This window comes from Rhinatrema bivittatum, chromosome 4 (genome assembly GCF_901001135.1).
Source record: "Rhinatrema bivittatum chromosome 4, aRhiBiv1.1, whole genome shotgun sequence".
In the NCBI taxonomy this organism is placed as follows: domain Eukaryota; kingdom Metazoa; phylum Chordata; class Amphibia; order Gymnophiona; family Rhinatrematidae; genus Rhinatrema; species Rhinatrema bivittatum.
In genome coordinates, this window is record NC_042618.1 from 391,467,417 (window position 1) to 391,491,969 (window position 24,553).

General features: G+C 40.8%; 1 protein-coding gene and 1 pseudogene across 1 annotated transcript; both read right to left on the reverse strand.

The window, feature by feature from the left end:
• Positions 1-9,963: 9,963 nt before the first annotated feature.
• On the reverse strand, positions 9,964-12,884 carry FEZF2 (FEZ family zinc finger 2). The gene is made up of 4 exons (XM_029597601.1): positions 12,055-12,884; positions 11,710-11,844; positions 11,375-11,507; positions 9,964-10,439 (listed from the first exon to the last, which is right to left on the reverse strand). The coding sequence occupies exons 1-4, from the start codon at positions 12,838-12,840 to the stop codon at positions 10,180-10,182; spliced, it is 1,314 nt and encodes a 437-aa protein (XP_029453461.1). The 5' UTR covers positions 12,841-12,884; the 3' UTR covers positions 9,964-10,179.
• Positions 12,885-18,969: 6,085 nt separating this feature from the next.
• LOC115091394 lies at positions 18,970-19,115 on the reverse strand (annotated as a pseudogene).
• Positions 19,116-24,553: the final 5,438 nt, after the last annotated feature.

Sequence of the window (24,553 nt, forward strand, 5' to 3'; positions counted from 1 at the left end):
CTCTGAGCCAATGCCCACACTGCTTGCCTCGGTGCTTGCTGTGCTGTTACCAGTTGCTGCCACTGCCCAGCTTGCTCCTTCTGCCTTGCCTCTCTCCAGGTTATACTGGGGTATTTTGATCCCAGCGAGAAAAACATTAAGGGTCTAATTTTCAAAAGCATTTACAAACATAAAACATGGTTTTATCCACATAAATGGGCTTTTAGTAAACTGTCCCCAGGGTTGTGCGCATAAAAGTACAAGTGGAAGCAATTTTGCCCATACGTTTATGCGAACCTGAAATAGGTGTTCCCAGAGGCAGAGTCGGGGTGGGGAAACTGTGTACACCCATACTTTTGATTTTCAAAGGTATGCACTTATGGTAAATGTAGGTGTAGACATTTACACCTGTTCCCAAAGAGGCATAAATGTGTATGCATATACTGCTAAGGATTCTGTCTACGCCCACTAATTTTCAAAGCAGGCTTACAAACATGAGTCTGCTTCGAAAATAAGAGATGAAGTCTATATGTACTTTCTCTATGTGGCCGTTTTTTGTACCGCCACTATTATACTCAAGTATCTTCTCTGTGCTGGCAGGTAGCTAGGATGACATGAGAGGGCTTGTTACCAGTGGCTGATTTCATTGCAGGTGTGCATAGGGGCAATAACTACAGCTTGGCTGGTAGGACCACTTGGACTATTAAGTGGTGTCTTCTGGGTGCTATCCTCCAAACTTTCACTGGAGATGTCCGATGTAGTGAGAAACTTGTAAGCAATAGGTGTGTTAGTGACTGTTGCTGTTGACTTTCTTAGGAAGATATCAGCTGTTTATGTATGGGCAGGTGGGAGAAAAACCAAGATCCTGGAAACCTTAGAACAGGGGTAGGCAACTCTGGTCCTGGAGTACCAAAAACAGATTAGTACATCCATAAGGAATATGCATGAGATTTATTTATTTATTTATTTAAAGTCTTTTCTATACCGTCACTAAGTTATATACCATCGCAACGGTTTACAAGTAGGCACATAAGTAAGTTTGGAGTAAGCGTACTATAGTACATTATAATAGGTGCCATTAAGTTTCGGTTTCATTAAATCATAAAAATACGTACAAATGTTTAGTGATGTAGGTTCTGGCCAGGTGTACCTAGAAGGTACTTTTACAGGTAAAAAAAAATCACATTTACTGTGTTATATTATTACATTCATTGTGTACTCAATTTGTTAAAATATTGTAATGCACATTTATGAGAATAGTGCTGAGTGCCGGTGCTCTTCTGTTTATTCCAGTGTATTTTCTATTCTCCGGTCTCTTTATAAAAGGCTTGTTTAAAAAGCCATGTCTTCAGACTTCTCTTGAATGTTTTGGGGTCTCTCTGTAATCTGGTCTCCAAAGGCATTGTGTTTCAGAGTGTGGGTCCTGCTAAAGACAATGCCCTTTCTCTTACCTGGGATAGTCTCGCTGTCTTGACTGAGGGAATGGTTAAGAGAGCTCTGTTTGCTGAACGAAGGTTCCTGTGTGGTACGTGTACCCGTAGTGCAGTGTTTAGCCAGTCTGCTTTTTCATCATGTATTAGTTTATGTATGGTACATAGTGCTTTGTATTTTATCCTTTGCTCTATGGGTAGCCAGTGAAGTTCGGCCAGAGTTTCAGTTATATGGTCTCTTCTTCTTTTTCCAGTTAGTATTCTAGCTGCTGTGTTTTGTAAAATTTGAAGTGGTCTTATTGTTGTATTTGGGAGTCCTAGAAAAAGTGCATTACAGTAATCGGTACTGGTGAAAACTAGTGCATAGAGTGGAGGCAGTGCATGCAAATATACCTCATGCATATTCATTGTGGATATCCTGAAAATCAGACCTGTTAGTGGCATTCCAGGACTGGAGCTATCTATCCCTACCTTAGAATATGCACCCACCAATTAGCCCTCTCTTGTGCTAGACGTTCATCAACAGCGAGTAACAAGCTACTAGATCTTTCACTTTGTTTGTTGTTCTAGGTTGATTGCAGGTGTTCCTTATTCTGATGAGGCTTCACAGAAGGCCTTTACTCAACCTGAAATATAGGATGTGGCATAGATATCTGAATGGGGTGGGTCACAGGGGTCATGGTTCCTCCAAAATTCAGGCTGCTGCTGGCAACAGCTCCTCCGCACTCCTCCAAAATTTGGCCCTTGCTACAGATTTGGCCAAATTGCCATGGGAGACTAGGGACCTTCTAAAAGAAATGCATTGTGGCAGTGGGATGGCGGTTGTCACATTGTCCCTCTCCCACCTGCCTGCCCTGGAAGAGAAAAATTGTGAGAAGCACAACTTTTCCTTCTGCATTCCCCCCGGATTTACCCATTCACCTACTGATTAAATTAAACAGGAGGTGGAAGAGGAGACAGCAGTTCTGCAGTGCCTTCGGTGCCTCCTTCTCCCCTGTCCAACCAAGCACATGATTCAAGAGGCCAGCAGGGGAGAAGAAGGAAGGCACCAGAGGTGCTGGAAAGTTGCCATCCTCCTTCAACTCCTTCTCCTGTTTCATTTAATCAGCAGGTGAGTGAGGAAATCCAGGAAGCAGAAAGGGAAAGGCTCAGTGATGTGTGTGTGTTGGGGGCGGGGGACAGAGAAAGTGAATCTACCAGAGATCAGGAAGGAGGGAGGGACAGAGTGAGTTGGGGGTTTCAGATGGAGAGAGGGAGGGATAGAATGATGGGAGGAAGAGAGGAACTGGGGATTGGGGTAGGGAAGGGAAAGAGTTAACTGGGGATTGTGAGGTGAGGGGGGGAAAGAATGAACGAGGGTGGGGAAGAGAGGGAGTGAACTGGGGATTGGGGGGGGGGAGGCAGAGAGGGAGCGATTGAACCAGAGTGAGTGAGGGGTTTGTAAAGGTAGGAGTAGGGAGGGAAGCAGGGTTTGTGGTAGGGAGGGAACAGGAAGGAGGGAAGGGACCAGGTTTGGAGGAGGAAGTGAAAAAGGGAGAGTGAGGTTTTCAAGGGGCCTTTGGAAATGGGGATAAGGAAAAGAGGGGATTGAGGTATGATTGGTGGGGGCTGTGGCTTTCTTCCTTCTCCATCCCATCCCAATCTTCCCTCCTTCTTTTCCTCCACTCCATCCCTAGTTCTTTCTCTTCCCAGTCTTCCCTCCTTTTCTCCCTTGCTTCCCACTTTCCCATCCCTGATCTTTCTTCCTTTATCCCACTCCTGACCCCTCTTTTCTCCCCTCCCTCCTTTCCTCTTATTCCTTTTCCTTATTCCCCTAGGGGTAGATTTTTAAAAACAGCGCGATCGCATACTTTTGTTTGCGCAGCAGGCGCAAACAAAAGTATGCTGGATTTTATAAGATACGCGCATAGCCGCGCGTATCCTCTAAAATCCTGGATCGGCGCGCGCAAGGCTGCTGATTTTGGGCAGCCGGCACGCGCCGAGCCGTGCAGCCTGCCTCCGTTCCCTCCCCTCACCTTCCCCTCCCTTCCCCTACCTAACCCACCCCACCAGCCCTATCTAAACCCCCCCCCTTACCTTTGTTCCTAGATTTACGCCTGCGAGAAGCAGACGTAAATCTACGCGCGCCAGCGGACTGCTGGCGCGCCATCCTCCGACCCGGGGGCTGGTCCGGAGGCCTGGACCATGTTCCCGGGCCGGCGCCACGCCCCCGGCCCCGCCCCCGAAACGCCGCGGCCCGCCCCCGAAATGCAGCATCATCGGGTCCCGCCCCCAACACGCCCTAGACACGCCCCCTTCGACAAACCCCGGGACCTACGCGCGTCCTGGGGCTCTGCGCGCGCCGGCGGCCTATGGAAAATAGGCGCACCGGTGTGCAAGGCCCTGCTCGCGTAAATCTGGGCGGATTTACGCGAGCAGGGCTTTTAAAATCCACCCGCTTGAATCCCCATCCTTTTTTCCCTGTCTCTCTGTCCTCCTCCTTCCCTTATCTCTCTACTTCTCCACCTAAGATTCTTTCATTTGCCTCCTCTGCGATCTCCTCTCTTCCTTTTCCCAGATTCCTCTACGCTCCTCCTTCCCCAGCCCCAATCCTGTACAGTGTGTTAGACTGATTTTGAAATTAGCATTATATGGTTTATACAAAGAATATATGTAAGAGAATGACAGTTGGGGATGGAGATGAGGCAATTTGCATGGCCTCCCCCCCAACCAAAAAGTCCTTCCACTTCCCCTGGGATGTGGGATCATTCTGTGGCTTTCACTTCCCATCCTTACATAATGCTGCAGAAGTGAGGCAGCAGATGGATTAGGGATCAACAGGTGAAAGTTCTGGGAAATTGGAGAGCAACAGCAGGATTTGCATCCTCCTGGCGCAAGGGAGAACAGGGAGTGGGCACACAGGGGAGGGAGGCAACAAAGAGTGTCAATGTCAGAGGTACAGCCTTTGGGGGCCCTGTTTTTCTTCTATAGGCCTGGGGCTGGCAGCTGCTACAGGTTGGGCTGAAGCAGGAAGAGCAGCTGTTCCTTCTCCTTGCTGTTCCTCCTCCTCCTCTTCTTTCTTGGGGTTTCCAATGAAAAGAGGACAATATGTGGGTAAAGTGAGCAGGTGAAGTGAAATACTTTGAGAACTGGAGATGGCAACATGCTGTGAATGAGGGGACAGCTCAGGTTTCAAATGGTGAGGGTTTGTGGAAAGGGGCTGTGAATGACAGAGTAGGGTATTAACTATTTCATAAACTCCCTAAATTCTTCTAATTAATAGAAGAAAATTGAATATATTTGGGTCATGTAGGCTAGAATGGTATCCAAGAAAAGACGTTTGGTACAAAGTTTGGAAAGACACAGATTTGGGAATGTGTATAAATAATGTGAAAGTCCTTGAATATCCCTAGGGGCACAATCAAGATAATTATTAAGAAGTGGAAGATGGAATGACACCACCAAGACTCAGCCTAACTTAGATCATTCCTCCAAACTGGATGACTGAGCAAGAAGGAGATTGATCAAAGAGGCAACCAATAGGCCAATGGCAACTTTGTAAGAGCTATAGACTTCCATGGCTAAGACTGGTAGACATGTGCATATGACAACAATATCCCAAGCGCTCCACAAATCAGGCCTATTTGGTAGGTGGCAAGAAGGGGAAGCCATTACTCAAAAAAGTCCACCTTGAATCCCATTTGAAGTATGCAAAGGAACATTCAAGAGATACCATAGACATGAGACAAAAAGTGTTGTGGTCTGATGAAACTAAAATAGAACTCTTTGGCCTGAATGCAAAGTGTTATATTTGGCACAAATCCAGGGAACATCATCTCTACTGTGAAGCATAGCAGCATCATGGTATGGGGATGTTTCTTGTCAGCAGGGCCTGGACATTTTTCAGGAGAAAAGTGACAATACATTTATATTAAAGTCCTTGTGGGGAAACCTGTTACCCTCCTCAAGAAAACTGAAACTGGAATGGAAGTTCATCTTCCAGCAAAACAATAACCAGATGCATGCCAGCCAAACCTGCACTGGAGTGGTTAAAGAACAAAAGGTAAATGCCTGACATAGCCCAGTCAGACCCAGAAAGCAACAAGGAAGACGATCTATCAAAGCCGTGAGGTAAACAAAAAGAAGATAGATCCAAAGTCCTTAACATTCTTTATTGGAGTAAAGACAAGTTGCCCAATAATTGCCCGACTCTGGCCGAGTTTCACCCGCTTAAAAGGGGGTTGCTTCAGGGGCTGTGTACGCAATGTATTCAAAAAGTGTCATTGCAGATTATAATAAACAATAATCATCTATTGGGGTTCTTGATGTAGCACAAAAATAGAAACAAAGTGAAACCAAAAGTTCCAGTTGGATAACCGCTGGATTCTCTTTTGCTGTAATGGAACCTTATTAGACAACCGCTAGAATCTCCTTTGCTGCTACGGAACAAAGCGGGCAAAACTCAGACAGAGTCGGGCAATTACTGGGCAACTTGTCTTTACTCCAATAAAGAATTTTAAGGACTTTGGATCTATCTTCTTTTTGTTTATCTCATGGCCCAGTCAGAACCAGGATCTCAATCCAACTGAAAATCTAAGTCATGATTGAAGATTGCTTTCCATCATCAGTCATAAGAACATAAGAAATTGCCACACTGGGTCAGACCAAGGGTCCATCAAGCCCAGCATCCTGTTTCCAACAGTGGCCAATCCAGGCTACAAGTACCTGGCAAGTACCCAAAAACTAAGTATATCCCATGCTACTGATGCTAGCAATAGCAGTGGCTATTTTCTAAGTCAACTTGATCAATAGCAGGTAATGGACTTCTCCTCCAAGAATTTATCCAAACCTTTTTTAAACCCAGCTACACTAACTACACTAACCACATCCCCTGTTAACAAATTCCAGAGTTTAATTGTGCATTGAATGAAAAAGAATTTTCTCTGATTAGTTTTAAATGTGCTACATGCTACCTTCATGGAGTGCCCCCTAGTCCTTCTATTATTCGAAAGAGTAAATAACCGATTCACATTTACTCATTCTAGACCTCTCATGATTTTAAAGACCTCTATCATATCCCCCCTCAGCCATCTCTTCTCCAAGCTGAACGGCCCTAACCATTTTAGTCGTTCCTCATAGGGGAGCTGTTCCATCCCCTTTACCATTTTGGTCACCCTTCTCTGTACCTTCCCCATCACAACTATATCTTTTTATTAGATGCGGTGACCAGAATTGTACATAGTATTCAAGGTGCGGTCTCACCGTGGAGTGATACAGAGGCATTATGACATTTTCCATTTTGTTCACCATTCCCTTCCTAATAATTCCTAACATTCTGTTTGCTTTTTTGACTGCCACAGCACACTGAGCTTGAACAGTTTTGTAAAGAAGAATGATCTAATATTGATAAATCAGAATGTGCAAAGTTGGTGGAGACCTATCCCAACCAAAATGATAAAGAGGATGGAATGGTTCCCCTACAAGGAAAGGCTAAAGAGGTTGGATCTGATCAGCTTGGAGAAAAGATGTCCAAGGGGGGATATGATAGAGGTCTATAAAATCATGACTAGAATAGAACTGTAAATTGGTTATTTATTATTTCAAAAAATACAAAGACTAGGAGGCATTCCATGAAGTTAGTATATTGCACATTCAAAACAAATCAGAGAAAATTATTTTTCACACAATGCACAGTTAAGCTCTGGAATTCATTACAGGAGGATGTGGTTAAGGCAGTTAATGTAACTGTGTTTAAAAAAGGTTTGGACAAATTCCTGATATTAACCAAGTAAATTTAAATAATAACCACTACTTATCACTGCAATAGCAGCATGGGATTTATTTATAGTTTGGGATCTTGCCAGATACTTGTAACCTGGATTGGCCACTGTTGGAAACACAATACTGGGCTTGGATCCTTGGGCTGACCCCAGTATGGTAACTTCTTATGTTCTTATCCCAGCACACTCAAGGTTGTAATTACTGCCAAAGGTGCTTCTGCCAGGTATTGATTCAGGGGAGTGGTGATTTATATGGGAAGGTGTTGAAACTTATCCAGTTGTTGGATTTCAATTTTGATTTTTTAGATAAGTGTATTCATTGACCCCTACTAAAAGATTTTGAGCCCTGAAAGCTGTGAAAATGGTGAATTAATGAGTGGAAATAAACTACTTTCCTCATTTAAAGGCATTCAAGTCTAATGGACTGACACAACAAAATGTGAGAAATGTTCAAGGGGTTTAGAATTATGATAGTACATATAGTGACTATGTTAACTTAAAAGTAATAATGTATGAATGTTGCAAACCCACTTACAACAATAACAATTTAAATAAGGAAATATATTTATGGACTGGTGTATGTAGACACTATCAGACAAACATGCAAATACTAGTGAGTATACAGGTTAGATGCTCTGATATCATCACAGACAGATGATAGTGTGAATATTTGGTGCATTCAGTTATGGCATTAAGTAAAATATTGTTTATGCTCTAGTTTTTGACAGTTGATTATTACAGCACTAAAATAATCTTATCCTGTTTCTACTACATTTATAATGTGAGAAAAATCTGAAACTTTAATAAAAAAAAATCATGGGATATATACAGTATAGAACAGTTTTGTTAATTATTATTTTTCCCTTGCCATTTTAGAAACCTTAATATTCCAGTTTGTTGCATAGCAGGATCAAGCTGAACTACTTCTGGGAAAGTTAGTCTTTAAAATGTGTTCTACCTACATATTCCTTGAACAAATTATTAGTAATATGAACATACAATTAAAAGCATCCAGAAAAGAGAGTGTTTCTGCTTTAAAGACACTTTCAAAGTTAAAATGCCCTGCTTTTTAAGCTTAGAACTAAAAGAACCTTCTCTCTAGCCCCGCCATCCCCCAGAAGATAGCTAAATGTAAGTTAGGATTGTCTCCCTGTTTTATCAGTCTGCGACCTTTCAACGAAGTTGAGACAAGGTGATTCCCTGGCTGTGTCCTATTAATCACTGCCCAGCCAAATTCTGTAATGCTTATTTTCATGTTCATTGGGAAGCGGGGTTTGAGCAGCACGCGCCTGAAGCAAGAATCTGAATATCTTTTATAAACTAGAATAATATTGTTCCAAAATGCGTGGGGAGAATCAATGATTCTATATTAAAGGTGGAACGATAAAAGAGGAATAGGTGATGCCATCCAAGTACTTAATTATCCATATTCCGATCGGAAAGGTTTTTACAGGCCTGGCCTCCTCCTGGGAATGATTAGATGATTAATGTAATGCGGTTTGAAGGGGGCTATGTTTTCCCTCTTAATTTGAGCCATTACTCAGAAAGCAAGCGTGGGATCATTTCATCAGCATTCAAGAAAAAAAAAAAGATATCTATTCAGGAAATTGTTTAAAAGCATCTTAATTAAAGAACCAAAAAGGTGGCATGCTATATGATGGAAACCTCACTCCTTTCATTTTTCATGAGATCGGATTGAGTTGAGCAGAAGAAATCCTACCCATACTAACAGGAACAGACTTATCCTTAGCTGTTTTCCTCTATGGGATGGGTAAACTGTTCTGTGAAACTATTGGAGAGGAATAAGTGCTTTCACCAGTAAGTACTTGTGTAGAATGGGCGTTCTCAGTCCAGCAGGCATTCTTTTATTTTATTTATTTATTTTTTTACATATGTTGGTGACGAACTTTTTAGACTGTGGTTTATTTTCATAGCATTTCCATACGTATGTTTACCCACATTCAAACTGGTGTATAGCAATGTCGGAGATTTCTTTTTGAAGAGAATTACTCTAACAAACAGAACATGGAGTCCTAAACTGTCCTAAGACGTGATTCTATTTTAAAATACTAATAATGACAACAACTTTGCCACTGATAATAAGACTGAGCAAGAAATACAAAAAAAAAAAAAAAAAGTTAAATAAAACCCAACAACAACCCTGCCACTGAATGTGTCAGGAATATTGCAGTTCATATTAATGGATGTAGATATATGGACAGCCATAGGATACATTTATATGGATATAGAGCAATGCATAAATATGTATTTCTGTCAAAAATAAAAATAATGCAATATTGAAATGCTAAATTTAAAACTATTTAAAAATTCAGGGCAAGCAATGCTTTAGAAAGTAGTTTGAAGTGGTTTTGTTTTTGTTTTTTTTTTTTGGAGGGTCGCAAAGTCCTGAACTTTTTGCAAGGTGTCTTAGTTGTCCTTATGTGAGTTGAAGTGTTCAGTTTAGAGCAATACTCAGTAAAGAGCCTTAGGTTGCTTGAAATAGGCTAAACATACTTTTACTCTACATCAATAGCTTGCTAAAATAATTTGTGTAGATCCTAATTTTTTTTGTAGGATATTAGCAAGTTCTCATTGTATTTTAATAATAGTGCTATTATACTGTACATATTTCATTTTCTAATACATTTCACTTTTCATCCGTTTAATTCGTGATTATCACATTTATATTTAGAAACCTAAGAAAAATCATTCTGTAAATGTTTGTCATATATTTCTTACTTTATTCAGTTATACATTATAATTTCAATGTACATGTATAAAGAACATCTGCTGGTACATTATTTACATTTAGGCCATTTATGTTAAAACATAATACAAAAAATAAGGGTAACGGCAAAGTAGCTTAAATAATTTTTCTTTATGTACAAACGTGAACAACGTATTTTCACAAAGATGTTCACTAGTAGAGTAGACGTTTAACCCTAAAACTATGCTGGTTTGGATGAGCTGATCTTATCTGGGCTCATGTTTCCGAGAAAGAACCGAAGCTTTCAACTTTGTCCAGTCCTAGGTAATTCCTTCGTGGAAGATGCTGCAGGTGACACGCTGTCGTGCAGTTTTCTCACGTGTTTCTTTAAATCAAAGTTTCTGCAAAACCCTTTCCCGCAGGTACCACAAGTAAACGGCTTCTTGTCGTTGTGGGTGTGCATGTGAAAAGTCAAGTTATAAATCTGATGGAAAGCTTTGTTGCAGATTGAACACTTGTACTGCTTTTCTCCGCTGTGTGTCAATTTGTGGTTTTTGTAGTTTCCTAAAAAAAAAAAAAATCGGAACAAAACCAGAGGAAGAAATACAATTAGGATTTTGGTTTTTTTTTCTGGGTGGGGGTCTAAATTGGACAGTTAAGATCTGTTGGCGATTTTATTGGAAAGCTTCATTAGGATGCGTTCTACAAGTGAGAGTCAAGAAGTTGTCAAACTTGGTCAGCATCAAGCAAGAGCAGCATCCAACTGCCGAATTAAAAAAAAACAAAGGGTCACTGTGCTGACCTATCTCAAACAGAAGAACCTAGAATAGCACAGAAAGACCCTCTCATTTATCTATTTGATCCTTATTTAAAAGAATTTTAGTAAGGTCTGTGGAGGCTTCTCTTCAATATATTGCAGTTAAAAGTAAAAGTATCCCTGCAAGATTCAAGCGTATTTCTGGATTTACAGCTCTCGGCTACAGCAGACAAAACAGTCAGAAATTAATAACTCCAAATTGTATCTATCCGTTCATAATAATTATTAAATAGGGGGGGGTTGTTGGAACAGGGAGCCGGCTCATTTTAACTGGCCTGAGCCAGGGACTGCTGTGTGTATCCGATAGTTTCCTTTTTACCACAGTCCGTGTCATTTCGCCCAAGATCTTGTTACCAGTAAGCCTTCAGCGTGGAATAGCCAGAACATGAAAATATATAAAGCCACGTGCGTAAGCACATTTTGAGACATTGTTTTTCAGGAATTTAATGTTTTCTAATCAGGTGTGCTCTAACTTTACTGTAAAATTGCTAGAGACCAGTATAACAGCAGCGTGGTTGCTAAATCCCTAGGCATACGATTCTTCAACCTTCAATCACAGAAAGAAATTAAACATAGGCATACACAGAAGAGCTTCTTTCACTTCATAAAGGAACGGCATCATATATTTTTTTATTTTTTTTATTTTTTGGGCAAGGCCGTAAATAAGTGAATTTAAAAATACCTTTTTGGTGGAATCCTTTCCCACAGAATTCACAGACAAAAGGTTTGTAGCCAGCGTGAATCCTAATGTGTGTATTTAAAGTGGAACTTCTGTTAAAAGCTTTGCCGCATTGGTTACACTTGTGAGGCTTTTCCTAAAGAAATAAGAATTATAAATATGTAGACATGAAAAGTTGTTCAGTTTAGATTTTTGGAGACGATCTTATCTTCAGAATAACAATTCAACATTGCATCGCCTATAAAAAAAACAAAACAAAAACACCAAAAAACCCTCCCGCAAGCCTGCATATTTGTTTCTAGCTGAGCGTTTTGTAGAACTTTGAACGGGGCACGTACCTGCGTGTGGATTATTTTATGCCTGCACAAAGTACTAGCCTGCCGAAAACCTTTCCCACAAACTTTACAGACAAACGGTCTTGCTCCCGTGTGAACCGGCATGTGACGAGTTAAATTGTAATGTGCATTGAACACCTAAAAGGAGAGAAGCGTAAAATAAGCATTTTCAATGCAATCTCTGGGGCAGCAAAAGGGGGAAATTGCCATTTCGTTTAGGGATGAATTTAAGAATTGTCCCCCCCTTTTCAGTAACGGTAGACAAAAGCTTGGAAAGAAAAAAAGCGGGGGGCATTTGGTCAGGAGGACACCCCCAGAGACAGGACGCCGGAGGCGGTGGCTGCTTACCTTGCCGCACACTTCGCAGGTGAAGTTTTTGGGTTTCCCATCGGCCGCGCTGGCGCTCAGCTTGCTGTGACTTTTTACCCCGTTTCTTTCGGCGGAGAGAGCGCTGTTCTCCTTCATCACCTGGTCCAGCTGCCCGGGGAGACGCTCTTTGTGAGGGTACTGCGGGTTTGGAAATTTCTCTGCCGCTAGGCTGGCGAGTTTAGCATTTTCCAGCAAAAACAGTTTCTGGTGAGCCGAAAGGGAGGCTGGCGAGTGAGCATTTAGGATGCCGGATGGAAACAAATGTCCGTTTAAAATGTCCGAAGGATGATAGGAGTCCATGTAGTTAAAATAATACAAAGATCCATTCGCAGGCATTCCCACGGTCTGGTTTATAGCTTGCGGTTTAATCACCCGGCTGGTTGGCAGAACGGGATGCCCTAGATTTAAATCGCCTTTGCAGCATATGCCACAGTTAGCTTTGCACACACCCGTGGAAGTGCAACCTGCACTTCGTAGGCTGCTCTTCCAGATCTCAGAGTAGTTCAGCAGGGTCTTGCACTGAGCCTCATAGCCCAAAGGCTGGATTGGAATCATGCAAGGAATTGGAGAGCAGAGGCTTAGGATTTTCTTGGAGTCTGGCTCCAGTCCTTGCCTTTGTTCAAACGAAGGTCTGGGCTCCGAAGTCTTTGCCATGATTCTCTCGATGGAGAAGGCCAGCGTCTTTGGGGTGGTGGCAGCTCCATTTCTCCCCTCGTGTCTTGGGTAGGAGGGCATCACGGTCTCCAAAGAAGCCGAGCTCGCCATCCCTGCAGAAACTTGGTGTGAGCAGCAGCCAACTAGTCACTCTGGTCTACTCTGCATTCCAGAAAAGCCAGTACACAAATCAATTTAATAAGCACCTTGTCACCCATTTACATTCAAATGAACATAGCCAAGAACAATGGCACCCAGGGGTACCAGATTAATACTCATTAACCAAAACATACAAAAGTAGCAGACCAGCTAGACCTTGTTAGCAAAACCCAAGCAAGCTATTTGTTCAGTCTTCAAACTGGAAATGTTATTGAAAAGTTGAGATCGAAGGAGTTACCTTGCCACTGCGCCGAGGAGATGCATTCAAGAAATGCTGTGCGCTACACTGTCACATTTTGATAGCAAACATCTTCATCAGCGTGAGATCACTGTCTTTTACATTTAGCTGACATCACATGAAGTCACTTCAAGCAGAATGACATGGATATGCCACCATGCAGCAAGCAGCCTGAGCTTCCTCTAACCCCTAGCTCCGATTAATAGCAGAAGAAACCCGGCAGAAACAGCACCGGCATCTAAAGTTTAATAGTGTGCATAGGCTACGCGGTCTGTTCTTTTTCTTCAAGCATGCAAGCAAGTTGCTACCACGCGAATCCTTCTATGTGAATAATTAGAATACATGCGATTTGCAACTTTCATGTATTGTCATTACAGTGATTCCAAGGGGAAGAAAGATTTAATTGTTGTACACTTTACTCCGTATTTATTTTGAAGGCAGATTAGTAGGTTGTAGAACACGTACAAGCCCTGCATATTCCTCATACAGTGTAATTGTATTAATCCCAAATCTAAATGCTACATAATAACTAACATTTGTCAGTTATTTTGCCTATTATTTGTATTGATTATTCACGCTAAATGATTTCATTACACATAGACATTCAAAATTAATTCATGATCAGCCATGAGTTATTTCAACTGATATATGTATTTAAAATTGATAAACACTAAATTATGGGCCTTTAATGTTTAGTGACGTTTAACTGTAATTGAAAAGTACTTTGTAGACATACCTCAATATTATGGCAGCTGCCGCGCGATATGAACGGGTCATGGCATTTGGATTCTCATCGTTACGATTGTTAGACACTGGCTATTTTATTTTCTTACTAACCAAATCCGTTCATTGTGCGGACAATAGTGAGTTTCCATATAAAGGTCTCCAGATCATAGCACACAGGTAGGTGCAGAAAGAGGAATTGGGAATTCGACTTCTCTTAGATGTCGACTTACTGTTTGTATAATTGAGAGAGCCCAATTTCCACCTGTTTAAGGAGCAGCTTGAAATAGCAGAACCTCCCCTGGAGCTTATTAAACGTTTTTCCTCCTAAGACTATTCAGGGGAACCAATTTTCCGAAGTGATTCATAGAGCTCAATTCTGCTAAAGCCGCTCTTTCACTTTTAGCCACTAAAGCACTGCGTGGAACCTGGTTTTGTGTTTTTCTAAAATAAAAAGAAGGATTATCAAAGGGGGGGGGGGGGGTGAGGAGAGAGAGAGAGTGTGAGTGAGTTTTAGCTTGGCCAGAGGTAAAGCAAGCAATGAAAAGGTCTTTTTTAGCACTCCTCACAAAGTTTGGAGGAATTCACTGCTTTTTGTGTGCTTGCGTGCGTGTGTGTGTGAGCGCTTGCTACAATGACATAGTGCCCCCTCTCCATTTGGAGGAGTTGAATTCATCTGTTTGCAGACCATTTCACCTGCGAATCACAACAAGCTAGAGAAACAACATCTACTCATAGAGGCTCCGCAGCACTTTCAACTGGCCACTCTGTGACTCAGAAAAAAAACCCAACAAAAAAACTTGTAGGAGCCCTCGGTCCTTGTTCCTGGAAAGAAACAGATTTATTATGAGGAGGACAGGTTTTTGAAACTTTGGTAGGTTTTTGTTCTCCAAACAATTATATGTTCCTAGGCTCATTTTGCATGACAATGAGCTTTATATCTGCAACCGCTGTTTAAGAGGATTAAGATTTATATAATGTGAGCAAACAGTGGAAAGGTTTGGACAACTTTTGCTGAATTAAAAAAAAAAACACTACTAATAATCATAAAACAGCTTTGAAACACCTTTGGATAAAAACAATCCAAGAAACAGGCCTGCTGACATTTTCAAATGCGCTGATAATTTGGCGTATGTGCCAACTTGGGTCGTTGCAGTATGTGTCTGACATGTATATATTGGGTTTGGCAAGTGTAAATGATAGTGTATAAAAAAATGAAAGCCGCAACATCATACTTCAGATTCCTTAAAAAAAAATGTTAAAAAGGAATAACATACCAAATACCATTTCTGGCATCCCTATAAAACTTGCAGACACGGAAATTCTTGGTTTTTGTCTTTTTTTTTTTTTGCACCAGTATAAATAAGTTACCTATAATAGTTACACTAGCTTGTAATAAGTTACACGGTTGTCATCTAAACAACTGGTATTTTAATTTTGAAACCGCTCGACATTTTTCCTTGTGTTTATATAAAAGGGTTTTCATTCTTTTTTTACACGAGTGTTCCCTTCTAGGTTGTTTTGATCTTTTCTTTTTTTTATTCCAGAAGAGGTGATATACAATCACATTATAGCGTAACCGAAAGAAAGTGAAAAATAGGAGGACCTATTGTTAAATATAAGCTCTATATCCGCTGATCTCGGAGTCCATCAACCTACACTTCTCTAGAGAGTAGTAAAGGTTCAACTAACTGATGTTAACCTAGTTCTATCCCTCATCTATCTATAATGCATGCTGTCATTCGCCAACTTTCCCTATTACCTATATAGCTTCTATAAAAGAAAAAAAAACATTTGGGTAAAAACAAGGCGCTACAAATGTGCTTCTCTCCTCCATCTGAATGAATACTATAGCTTTCCGAAAGTATTTAATCAGCCTTCACAAAGTTCTTTTCCTTGTCTGCAGATTATATTCAAGTGGAAGGGCTGGAAACTATTTTACACCTTGCCACTCACATGTTAATTAATCTCTATCTAACCCTAATTGCAGTTTATTCAAGCACTGCTCCACAGCTCACCCAGACAATGAACACTGATCCTACTTTTATACATATTACTTCACGGTAACACATTGAGTAATTAACTCCAGAACCAACTAATAATGCAAACAAATATTTGTCGTAAACGGGATGATTTCAGAGAGGATAAAAGACGACTATAATAAGATGGCAAGAATGTAAAACTATCTTTTAAACATTGGGGTAGTTTTTGTTCCCCCTTCATCCATCATTTTACTTTCTACCCAACAAAAAAAAAAACAAAAAACCCCCAAACTATAATTCATTACTTTGTTTCTTTAAAACGGATTGTTTCAAAAGCATCTGTTTTGTTAACATTTTGCTGGGGCATTTGAGTTTGGAATGTTTATAGGCGATGACCACCATGCTTGATATCTCTTTAAAACTACTAAAAGCACAGGTGGATTAAATTAATTAATTCAATCTGTTAAAGTCTAATATTAAAATTATCGATAGGAAAATGGTTTGCCTGATTTTTTTTTTTTAATTATGTGTGTACTGTGAGACTTGAAGACCCGGCATTATTTGCTTTGGTTTGGCCCAGATAGTGAAAGTGAAATGTAAAGTGCATGTAATTTAATCTAAAACTTTTTACTTTGATAAGACTGGCATGTAAGCTCTCATAGTGTAGTACATACGGTTGGACAAAAGAGAAAAAGTAATGCACACGTTTCTAATAATGAAGTCTGAACTTCCAACCTATATCCCAAATAGCAGTAAATGCTGTTATATTCCTTCACATATTCTAATGCCATGCTTTGCACCGGCTGACATCAGGTAAATGAATCCAATCGATAGAATGATATAAAGTGCTAGGAGTCATTTATTACTGGAATCTGAGCTCCAGCCGTTTTCCTCCTTTATTTATGCTTTCTAATCGTTTTGCCTTTATAAAACAAGACTGACTAAAAGGAGAGATTTGTACATGCTACAAAGGAAAATTTGTGGACCCTGTAAATTGACTGCTTGTGAACTAGAGTTTTAAGGTAATAATATTGTCTAGAAGATGAGTGGCACAGGCAGCTGCAGCCAACAAGGATCCTGCGGTCTCCCCGGTGCTGGCAGCAAGGTGAGACCATTGGGAGTCGCATAATGTGTTAGCTATTACCAAATTAAACTCATGGTGTTAACATTATCCAACAAGAAAGTTAAGGTGAAACCTGTGGGGACTGTAAGGACTTCCACTGAAGACACATTTGTAAATATTCCATAATTTGAAGCAGAAACCCAATGAACTGAAACGTGTCGTGTACGAAAACTGTAAGATGTTGAGTGGGATCCTACGTCTATAATGGAGAAGTTTGATGCAATGCTTAAACCAGACAAAATATAATACAACCCAGAAATTTACATAAACCCTCATGGATACCGGATTACTGAATTAATAAAATACAGGGCAAGATTTTGAAAAGAAAAAAATAAGAATATGAACATCTGTATAAATGCATGGAATATATATATAAATGTGTCGAATAAACTCAGCATTCAGTTCCTCGTCTTTTAACGATTAAGATTGCTCCTTCCGTGATACTTTGTTTAGCTCTTCCAAGAGCAAAATGCGGTAGAAATTAAAAAAAAAAAAAAAACTTTAAGTAAAATTAGCAATTCATTTTTTGCAACGGGTTTTACATCTGACACCAACTTCTTCTAACCTATAATTCAATTGTAAGTCAAGGACAATAGTGTATAAACTTGAAAAGTAAGATGAAAATGACAATAGATTTTACAGTTGTATGAAACTTGCCTCCACTTCTGTTAATTATTTTTCCTTTCTAGCCGTGTTTCTTCACCGGGGAAAGTTTTTGTTTGATTTGAAACACAATTTTGCGGTTTGGACGATGGAGCTCACCTGCTGACAGTTCGCTCAGATCAATAGCAACCGCCCTGTCCCGAAGTCCTTCCCACTGATCCTTAAATATCTCTTACAAAAAAAAAAAAAAAGGAAGAAGAAAAGAAATAGGGAGCAATGGATAAAGGGCGATCGCTTACGCAAATATTTAAGTTATTGATGCATAGATAAACCTTCAATGAAACAAGAAACTTATATAGCAAGGTAATAAATATCTAATTCATTTTTTTCTTATTTTTCGATTTCCTTGGCAGTCCTTAATCAGGCTTAGCCAGCTGCATATTTTGCAGTCCGCTTACGCTTACTAAGAAAGTTTATCGGTTGCCATTTTTTTTTTTTTTAGATATGAAATGTTTCTGCTGAGATTCTGACTGATCCCCACTAGAAAGTGCGAATTGTCAATTAAGACATTTCTGAAGGTTGACGAGAAAAGATGACACGCTTGGTGACATCTGTTATTGTAAAGATTATTAGAGGAAGGAAAAGCCTCTATCACCCAAGATTTGGTTAAACTATAGAAATGCATGCAAAATGTCAAGCATTATAGACATCGACACTGTAACACTGTATTTAGGCCTTTAATGGGGGAAACCGGGCTATATTGTTCCCTCTTTAATTCCAGAGTAGAAAAAGAAGGTTTAGTCCTCTAGAATAAAGGGTACCTTAGACTTGGCTGACGTAGGATAGGGAGTGTGATGGGGACCGGAGGGTGAGAAAACGGGAATGTCGCTTGGAAAAGGGACCAGGGCTACAATGGAGAGTACATATAAAGCAGTTAGAAGGGTTTGGGGTTTGGGGGTTGGTTTCCCCCTCCCCCCCCCCCCCCCCCCAATCCATTTCCATATGAGGCCACATCGCCGAGCAGGAGTGTAAGGACAATTGTGTCACTTCACTGTCACTTCACAGGGAGGGTGCCTGTAATCTGACTATGGCACTGGATTTTTGGTAGGGGTGTGTGTGTGTGTGATTGTGTGTAGTACTGAACGTGTACGCGGATTATTATTAAGATTTTACACAAGCAGATAATAGATACAGCAAAGAAATGTGCAGCTGAGGCGAAGTTTATCAGATGGATCTACCGATGAAAAGGAAGCTCTTTAGCTGACGATCTTACGTGAGGCGGAAGAATATAAACATTAGCAATGCGCATCAGTCAAAAGCGCAAGCTATTTTAATAACAGCCTAGGTATTGTAAATGGCGTAAAATAGCGTTCGTATTGCACGGCTGTTTCACACGAGAGAAAAAAAAATCCAACTCATAGACGAATCCATGGCATACAGAAAATCAAGGCAGATGCATTCGGGGAAGGGGAAACCCTGTCAAAGAATCCGCACTCACCTGTGTTATAAACGGATTATTGTACTACACTTGATCTTAGCCAAAAGGCCGAGAAGCGATATTATTGTAGCGTAAAAAAATACCGAAAGTTTCCAAAAAGTTAAATGCACGTCTTCTTTATAGGGTGCCTGCCAGCTGGCTTATAGAGGAGCACGGCATCTCTACCTACATGACCCTTGGTTATTGAACTTCCCGAAGTTCATTAACGGGGAACGGATTTAATGTAAACTTTAAAAAGTAGGAAAGACACGGAAAGAACCTGTCCTGCCTTTTACGTGCTTTTTGTCAGTTCCGATTTTGATAAGATGATTACACCACTAAGTAAAAAAAATAGTAATAATAATAATAATAATAATCACAACCACCCTGTAGGGTTTGAATGGAGCGCTGACCCTTCTGCTCCTTTGGATGGAGCTGTGTGGCAAGCGTTTGCCACAAAGATCTTTGGTCACCATGCATAGACGGAACGCACGCTCCAGTTCGAGACATTCTCCCATGCACGATATTAAAGTAGATCGGTTCCGATGGGCGCTAAAACTCAAGACATTCCGACTCCGCTTTCAATTGAAAGTGCAGCCGGGGCCTGCCCTTATTGCCAGGATTCCTGCTATTCCGGGAAGCAGGCTCTGTATCAGGCTGACTTTGAGTTTACCTAGTCCAATGGTACATTTCCCCAACTAGCTACTCGTTTCTTCAACGCGGTACATTTATTTTTAAAACTATTCTTCTGGTTTATAAAATAACAAGGGTAAATCTCTTGAATTTACTTTTTTTCTGCATTGCTTGCTATAAGTTAGTAGAATATGTGCTAGTTTGCCAAGATAGTTGAGGCTGGATAAGACTGCAGGGTTTTTTTTGTTTTTTGCAAATATGTCCTATTTTAATATTGATTAGTTCATTGGTCCTGAAAGATGAGGTAATCAGCTGAATCCTAAAATGCATATATTTTTACTAATTTCACTGTGAATAGGTTGTACAAATAATAATAATAAAAAAAACAAAAAACTTTTCTTCAGAGTAGCTAAAATGAACTGCCCAATCTGGTAGCCTTTGAAGTAGAAATTCCCTTACATCTTTATAATATATTTTATTGTACCCATGACGGCGAATAAGATAAGAAAGATTGTACATTAAGACTTGAATTGAAGAAAGACTGATTGCAGTATTTCGAAGTTAACATTCAGAAAGTAACCATCGCTCTAGGAAATATTTTTAAAAGTACCTCTATTGCCGAAGATGAATAACTCTGATTTCCTATAGCTGCTTTGTTTACTGGACCCGTTGTGTGAAGCCTTTGGAGCTTTCCATGTCAAGATATGTAACAAACACGTTTTGTAACCCACAGCCCCGAAACAAAATCTATCACAGAGAAATTCTTTTTGTTTTCAGATTGTAAGCTCGATTTTGAACCTTCCATTCGTAAGATTTTGTTTTATTTCTGTAGCCCTTTAGTACAGATAATTTTTTTTGGGAAAGAAGAACATCAGTATAGTTCAGTTCTGCTAGTATGGCTATGATGATAAATTGAATACTTAAGGAAAAATCTAACCTATTGTCTATTAACCACAAAAGGACTTTAATTATTATGGATTTAACAAATGTTTAGTTTTGGAAAGGAAGGATTTTAGTGCCCTAAGACAATAAATGTAGCTAAAGATGCTTTGGTAATAAGGAAAAGAGGCTTAAGTGGAGAATATTTTGATGAAGCTGAGGATAAGTTTAATAACCTCTTTAAACTATAGAAATCCTTCTATGGATTCATATTTCAGGCCTGCAGAAGTTATGGCTGGTTAAAGTTCTTGGAAAGCTCTGCTTTCTCAGCCACTCCCACCAGGGTGACAAAATAAATCAGGATGCTCCCCTGCTGCTAATCCCACCTTCTGCAGGTGTACATGGAAAGTATGAGCACAGCAGAAAAAGCTAAAAGCTGGACTCGGGCAGGTGAGGTGTTTTCTTTCTTTAATATAAGGAAGTATTCCTTGCCATAATGAAAAGATGCACATTTTTTATTCAAACAATACTCAAAATTGCCTGCTGTTGCTTTGAAAGTCTAGTTTATAACAGCCTGTGTGTTTGTGTGTGTGGGGGGGGGGCTGTCCCTGTGTGTTGGGGGGCCTGTGCCTGTATATGTTGGTGCCTGCATATATGCCTGCCTCTGCCTGTGTGTGTTTACCTGTGCCTGTGTATGGACCTATGCTTGTGGGTGTGAGGGTCTGTCCCTGTGTGTGTGTGCCTTTGCCTGCCTTTGTGTATGTCTGCATGCCCGTGTGTGTGTATGCATATGCCTGCCTGTGAAGATGCCTGTGTGTATATGTCTGTATGTGAATATTTTTCTATGTGTGTTTGTGTGTATGCGAGCCTGTCTCTGTGCCTATGCGTGTGTGTGTGTGTGTGTGTGTGTGTGTAAACCTGACAGGCATGGCTTTGTAGATGGAACAGATTGTCATTGCACAGTGTCCCTTCTATTGTCCCAGGTGCCACCTGGTTGCCACAGACATATCAGTGTGACTGACTGACAGACAGACATGACATAAGCCTTATATATATATATATATATATATATATATAAGCCTTATATATATATATATATATATATATATATATATATATAAGGTAAATTACTTAAGGACAACATAAAATTAAAGTATTTTAGGAATAAGATCTAAAGTCAAGTAAGAGGCAAGCTGATATTTTGAAGTACATCATACTTCTGATTTGAATGTCCCCTTTGATGACATTTAGATTGCCTTTGGAGGTAAAGATGGCATCTTCTAGTTAGGAAAATGCTAGGAACCTCCCCCCCCCCCCCCCCCCAATACTTTTGAATTGCAATATAGCCAGGTTTTAGCTACTCAAGATCCAATATTGCCATAAAAATGATAAGGGGATTAGGGAATATATATGGATCCATAGAAATAAAGATTTAGTACATTGGTAACAAGCTTTCTAGAGCTATACTCCTTTTATTAGGTACTTTGATCTGGTGAAGGGAATCTAGCTTTTAAAACTGAATAATAACTGTAGTAAGTTTTTCCAATTAAACATGCAGAACCTAACAACAGAGGTAGGCAACTCTGGTCCTACAAGTGCCCCAAACAGGCCTGTTTTTCAGGACATCCATAATGAATATGCATGAGATATACATTATTTGCATATAATGAGGCAATGCATACAAATATACTTCATGCATATACAGTGTGGGCATCCCAAAAAAAACAGGGCTTGAGTTGCCTACCCCCTGACCTACAACTTGTTTGTTGACCTTTATTTTCATGGATAAAATAACAGTCCGCAGTACAATGACCATTCTGAGCAGAATAAGAAATGTGGTCTCATTTGGAAAGAACTCTGCAGACATACTGTTGCATCGGAGGTGGATCCTTGGGCCGAGGTGGGGTTGACGCAACCTGTAGGCGAGGACCTATAGGTCCCCACTGTCGGCAGGTGGAGTGGGCTGATAAGTATAGGCCACTGGAGGTTCCACCTATACCAGCCCTCGTTCCCCGCGGGTTGAGCCTTTGGGTGCTGGGGCCGGCAGGTGGTCCTTGAGGTTGGATATCTGAGAAGGTTGGTTCAGCCCAGAGACAGCAGACAATAGGCGGCATAGTCCTACTCTGGACTGGGTAAGGTACTGGAACTCAGGCACCAATGGAACAGAGGCTGACTGAGGGCGCTTGAGCAAAGGTAGGCCGAAGCCTAAGTCCATGTCCAGGGAGTAGGCTAGGAGAGGCTTGGATCAGGGCTGGCGGCAAAGTGGAAGTCGTGGCAAGCAGTGCTGAGATCTGATCATGGAGAAGTCAATAGCATTGGTCAATCGAAACAATGGTTGAGGTCTGGGGATAAGCAGTAGCGTAGGGCATAGCGGAGGTCTGGGTCTGGAGATAGGCTGAAGCGTAGTCAAGCAAAGTGAAGTCGATATCCGTGTAGTCAATCCAAAGCATAGGCAGCGCAGGAACAAAGATAACAGAAACCAGGAACAACAAGGGTTGGAAGAGGAAGGTAGAGACGAATCTCTCACAGCAATGAGTACTCGAATAGCGAGGAGACCTGTTGCAAAGGCAATGCTATGGAGCGAGGCCTGAGCTTAAATACACTGAAGAGTTTGCATCATCATCTGGGGCTGTGGCCAGATTTCCGCCGTGGGCCCTTCATAAGGATCAGTGATGCACGTGTGCACGCCTAGGGAGAGTCGTGGCACGTTTAGTGGCGTCTCTCTGCGGGCCATGCGTAGAGGCCCGACGAACAGTGGCATCTTGACCTGAAACACTGGGGACTATAGCGGAGCCAGAGGCACCGGAGGCGGCCTGAGGTCGAAGCTGGCGACCAACTGCTGCTAGTGAGGAGGAAACAGAAGTTGGAGTCTGTATAAGAAGGTTAGGGGGCCGCGCTGCGGGTCTGCTGCGGATGGCATGTATAACACATACTTCACAGAACCATTTTTGAGGTATTGGTGCGACTCTGGTAATTAAGCCTTGACTTAACCTTGCTCTGTAGTATGCAGAGAACATTAATGCCCGACTTCTCAAATCTGTCCTGATGACCCCATAGCCAGTCAGGTTTTCAGGATAGCCAGAATGAATATATATATGAGATAAATTTGCATGCATTGGAGACCATTACATGTAAATTTATCTCATGCATATTCATTGTGGATATTCTGAAAACCCAGCTGGCTCTAGGGTCCCCAGGACAAGTTTGGGAAACCCTGATTTAAGTTATATGTAAAGGCCCGCTGTAGCTATAGAACTATATGCTCTTATTTTTCATCATAGACGTGTACAGGTTAATCCCTAAAAAACAAAAATTGAATATGTAGTTTAAAAAACATATATACTAAGTTAAGAATTAACTTTTGCCAGAGTCTAATCAGAAGATCAGAAATATAGAGTATTTTTTGTGTGCTCAGTGCACCAGTACTGATGATTTTAAGTGTCTTTGGAAGATGGGGAAAAGGAACACATCAAAAGGATAATTTTGATAAAGAATGATGATTTGTCTACTGTATATCTAGTGAAATCTATGTACAAGTGTTCTGAATCATTTTTCAATTTTTCTGCATACAGAGAACCCCCCCAACTCCTCATATACTAATAGTAAACCCAGGTTTGTGTGCTGCTGACACAGTTATTGGATACAGGGAAGGTAATTTTCAAACATCCTGCATAACTTATGTCACAATAAGTCCTGCATAACTTATGTCTGGCATAAATTGTACCAATTTTCAAATTGTCATACCAAATCTATCCAGTTACATCTGTTAGATGGTGCGCACAAAATGTTTCAGAAAATGTATGCGCTTATGATTGAATTTTACAAAGTAAGGGCCTGATTTTCACCTATATGTGCCCCCCAGGTCTGCTCCCCGGGAATGCCTCTGTTCAGTTTGAGTTTTTGAGTTGGAGTGTGGATTGAAGGTAGATGGTTTTGTGGATAATGGTCAGGGTCTTAAACAGGATTCTAAAGTTGATAGGAAGCCAGTGTACATTTTTGAGGATAGG

Excerpts from the sequence above, each read along its gene's own strand:
- FEZF2 (XM_029597601.1), bottom strand. The coding sequence starts at position 12,840 with ATGGCGAGCTCGGCTTCTTTGGAGACCGTGATGCCCTCCTACCCAAGA. Across the intron at positions 11,845-12,054 it reads CCTGCGAAGTGTGCGGCAAG|GTGTTCAATGCACATTACAA; the intron begins GTAAGCAGCCAC and ends CTCTCCTTTTAG. Across the intron at positions 11,508-11,709 it reads ATAAAATAATCCACACGCAG|GAAAAGCCTCACAAGTGTAA; the intron begins GTACGTGCCCCG and ends TTATTTCTTTAG.